Source organism: Condylura cristata, unplaced genomic scaffold, assembly GCF_000260355.1.
Source record: "Condylura cristata isolate star-nosed mole 26May11 unplaced genomic scaffold, ConCri1.0 scaffold00023, whole genome shotgun sequence".
Lineage (NCBI taxonomy): Eukaryota > Metazoa > Chordata > Mammalia > Eulipotyphla > Talpidae > Condylura > Condylura cristata.
Window position 1 is genome coordinate 7,165,383 of NW_004567124.1, and position 3,121 is coordinate 7,168,503.

Consider the following 3,121-nt stretch of genomic DNA (forward strand, 5'->3'; position numbering starts at 1 on the left):
GCTCCCCACTCTGTCTCTGGTGAATCCTCTCACTGCCCCTGCACCTCTGGCCTGTATCCCAGTTCTGTATGCATAAATAAATAAAACTTTATAAAAGAAGAAGAAATCAAGTCCAGTCTCATCTCTTCCCACCACCTCAACACATACACCATCTGTCCTGCCACAACAAATACTCACTATATTCTGATCTCTGAGCCTTTGCCCAGAGTTCCCCACACACACCCCAAAATGCCACTGCTGCACATTCTTTAAGGAGCAACTAAAGGAAGCCAATGTCCCAAGCAGAATCCTGTATCTTTCAAAAACAGCATCTCCATGAGTCCCCAACCCTAATTCCACTTCAGCCCATGAGGACAATCCCTCTTTCCCCTCCCCCAGTCAGTAGGGCCAACTCCCCAGTGGGCCATTGCCAACTGGTGTGCATTCAGCCGCTGCTGTGTGACCTTGAGCCATTTATTTAACCATCCCGTGCCTCAGCTTTCTCTTCTGCAAAATGGCGCTAACAATCTTTTCCACCCATAGCGCTGCTGTGAAGATCAAAATCCGTGCTTGTCTAGGCTCGGCCGGCTCACAAAGTACAAAGGAAGCGCACGACAAAGGGTCGCTTTACTACCTAATTTCTAGCTAAAGCCTCCACAGCACAGCTCCCAGCTCTTCGAGCGGGTGGCGCCCCCCGAGTCCCACACGAGAAACCGAGGTCCCTTCCTCCCGGAGCGCGTTCCTCTCTCTAAACGGAGGTAGCCAAGGGACCGCGCCACCCGCAGCCTTGATCTCCCCCCAGATGATGGCCGGGCGGGATGGGGGGCTGGTTCTCCCCGCCTCTGCCCGCGACCGCCAGCCCTTCTCAGCCCCGGGCCCGCGCGCACTCACGGCCATCAGTCTCGCCCGCCAGCTCCTCCTCCATCCCGCCGGCTCTGCAGCCGCTGAGTGCGCGTCCACCCTCGGCGGCGACTACAGCAACCGCCTGAGCCCGGCTGGGGGAGCCCAGGGAAGGGGGTGCTGAGCTGGGGGCGGGGCGGGGGAGGTTCCCGAGAGCGCTCCGGGTTAGGGGCTACCCTTACAGACCCCTCCCTCTGCCCAGGCCCCCCAGACAGCAGTGGGGGAGCTGTTGCAGCCTCTGGCATCGCTGAGCTGCTGCAGGTCCCTTCTGGCTAGCTTGACCTGCTCACGGGCGGGCTTTCACAGCAGAGTCCAGAGGTCGCGGCCACACCCCACACCGGGTGAGTATTCTCTGGGGGCTGTTACGTCACTGGGCCTTGGACTGTCATTCAGGTCCTCCAGGAGGACTCAGGACGCTGATTCAGCTGCCCCCAGGCCCCCAAAATCAGACCACAAGGACTTGAGCAGGCGTTTGAAAAGAGAAACCCACTCGGCCTGAAAGCATAAGAAGGGAGGATCACATTATATGTGATAAGAAAAATACAAATTAAAATGGCAGTGAGGGCCTTCCCTGGTGGCACAACTGTTAGGACGAAGCACTGCAAGCTGGCCACAGCTGCCTCAGTGTGAGTTTGATCCCGACCCCGAGGTGACCCACATGGTGCAGCAGACCTACCCTGACCCGACCGCCCATTGCTCCCCTCAGCAGTGTACTTTGTTGATCTGCCTGTTGTGCTCCCCACTCTGTCTCTGGTGAATCCTCTGCACCCCTGGACCATACCCCAGTTCTGTATAAATAAATAAATAAACCTTAAAAAAATGACAATGAGATATCACACCAATTAAACTGGCAAAAATAGAGAGCTGAATAATGCCAAATGCTGGGGGGAAGAGGTTGGAAGGGGGTGTGGGGCTCACACAGCCAGTACACAGCTGGTGGGCATAGTCTGGGAGAGCTATTCAGGAAAATAGCCTGGCCCTCATGAGGGAAAGTAAACACAGAGAATGGTGGTCCTAAAATCCAGCTCTGATCTTACAGGCTCCGAGGGACATGTCAGAGGAGGTCTGCTGCTATGTGTTTGTTCTGTGATTTGTTCTGTGATTGGAGGCAATCTTAGCGTCCTGGGGAAGTAGATGGATTAAATGTGGTACTGTGCTACTACGTATGAAGCAGGGGGCCAGGTAAATGTATTCACAGCAACATAATTAAACACCTCCTCCTGAGAGGGAAAAAATGGAATAACGGAATAAGACAAATAGCATGAACCAATAAAATCAATGCTCAGAAAACAACACAGATTAGCAAAGCTCACACAAAGTGCCTATGTAAGAATGGATTGAACTTCAGATCTTTTGGAGGATGTTTGTCTTCTTTTCTTTGCCTTTGAGGCATGAGGTTTTCTCACACCCATCCTTTGTTCAAGTTCAATTTCACAGCATCCCTCCATTAGCTCCCACCTCCACTGCCTCCAGGGAAGCCTGCCTTGATAGATGCAATCATAAACTAGATGTAAATCTGTTTCTTCCCTTTTTTGGGTTGCCTTAGATTTGGCGATGGTGGGGCCCCAGGGATCTCAACCCCAAGGTAAAAAGACATGACTAGTTCTTCAGAGATCAAAGAGAAAGAATGTTTTTTAGTCATTCATCCATGGAGAAGTTCAGGAAGTCTCCATGGAGGAGGAAGTATTTGATATGGCTTTTGAAAAATAACAGTGATAATAGCTAGCAATTCATGGATCTCAAACCAATTATTTTGTGTTAATTTTAGCTCATTTTGTCCCACAGGAAATAAAGGAAATTTAGGACACTGTCATTGCCATTCTATGGACACTGTCATTACCATTCTATGGAGGAGGAACTGAAGCAGAGAGGGGCAAAAACTCTCCCTACTTCACACAAACAACTGCTGGAGCCAGGGTTCTAGCTGTCCATGGTCCTGGATCAGGACGATGAAGTATTACCTGCTTCCTACAGTCACTGCTGCCTGGGACTATCCACATGTGGAGAACCTAGAAGTGAGACCCAAGTAACCAAGAGTCAGTGGGGAAGCTCTGGGCAAGTGTGTGACTGTGAAGCCTGCCCAGTTGTCCTGGACTAGGCGAGGCCTACCCATCTGTGCTCCCAGGTAAGTCCTGAAGGTCCTATGGGTTTCATCAAAGAAGGCTCCTCAGGGCCCTCCCTGGTGGCGCAGCGGGTTAAAGCACTAAGAAACTTAAGCCACTTCCGCATGAGTTCGATTCCC

The 3,121-nt window shown here is 51.7% G+C and overlaps 1 protein-coding gene and 1 long non-coding RNA gene across 4 annotated transcripts in view; one reads left to right on the forward strand and one right to left on the reverse strand.

Moving 5' to 3' along the window:
* Positions 1 to 1,070, reverse strand: part of ANKDD1A (ankyrin repeat and death domain containing 1A) — a 27,407-nt gene extending 26,337 nt beyond the window's left edge. For all 3 annotated transcript variants that reach the window (XM_012728751.1, XM_012728750.1, XM_004687518.2), the window contains exon 1: positions 871 to 1,070. In XM_012728751.1, the coding sequence (XP_012584205.1) occupies positions 871 to 904 (34 nt within the window). In that variant the 5' untranslated portion in view covers positions 905 to 1,070. The remainder of the gene's footprint in view (positions 1 to 870) is intronic.
* Positions 1,071 to 2,692: 1,622 nt separating this feature from the next.
* LOC105854000 overlaps positions 2,693 to 3,121 on the forward strand; it is a 13,300-nt gene continuing 12,871 nt past the window's right edge. Inside the window, exon 1 of the long non-coding RNA XR_001145733.1 lies at positions 2,693 to 3,004. This is a non-coding gene — a long non-coding RNA (uncharacterized LOC105854000). The remainder of the gene's footprint in view (positions 3,005 to 3,121) is intronic.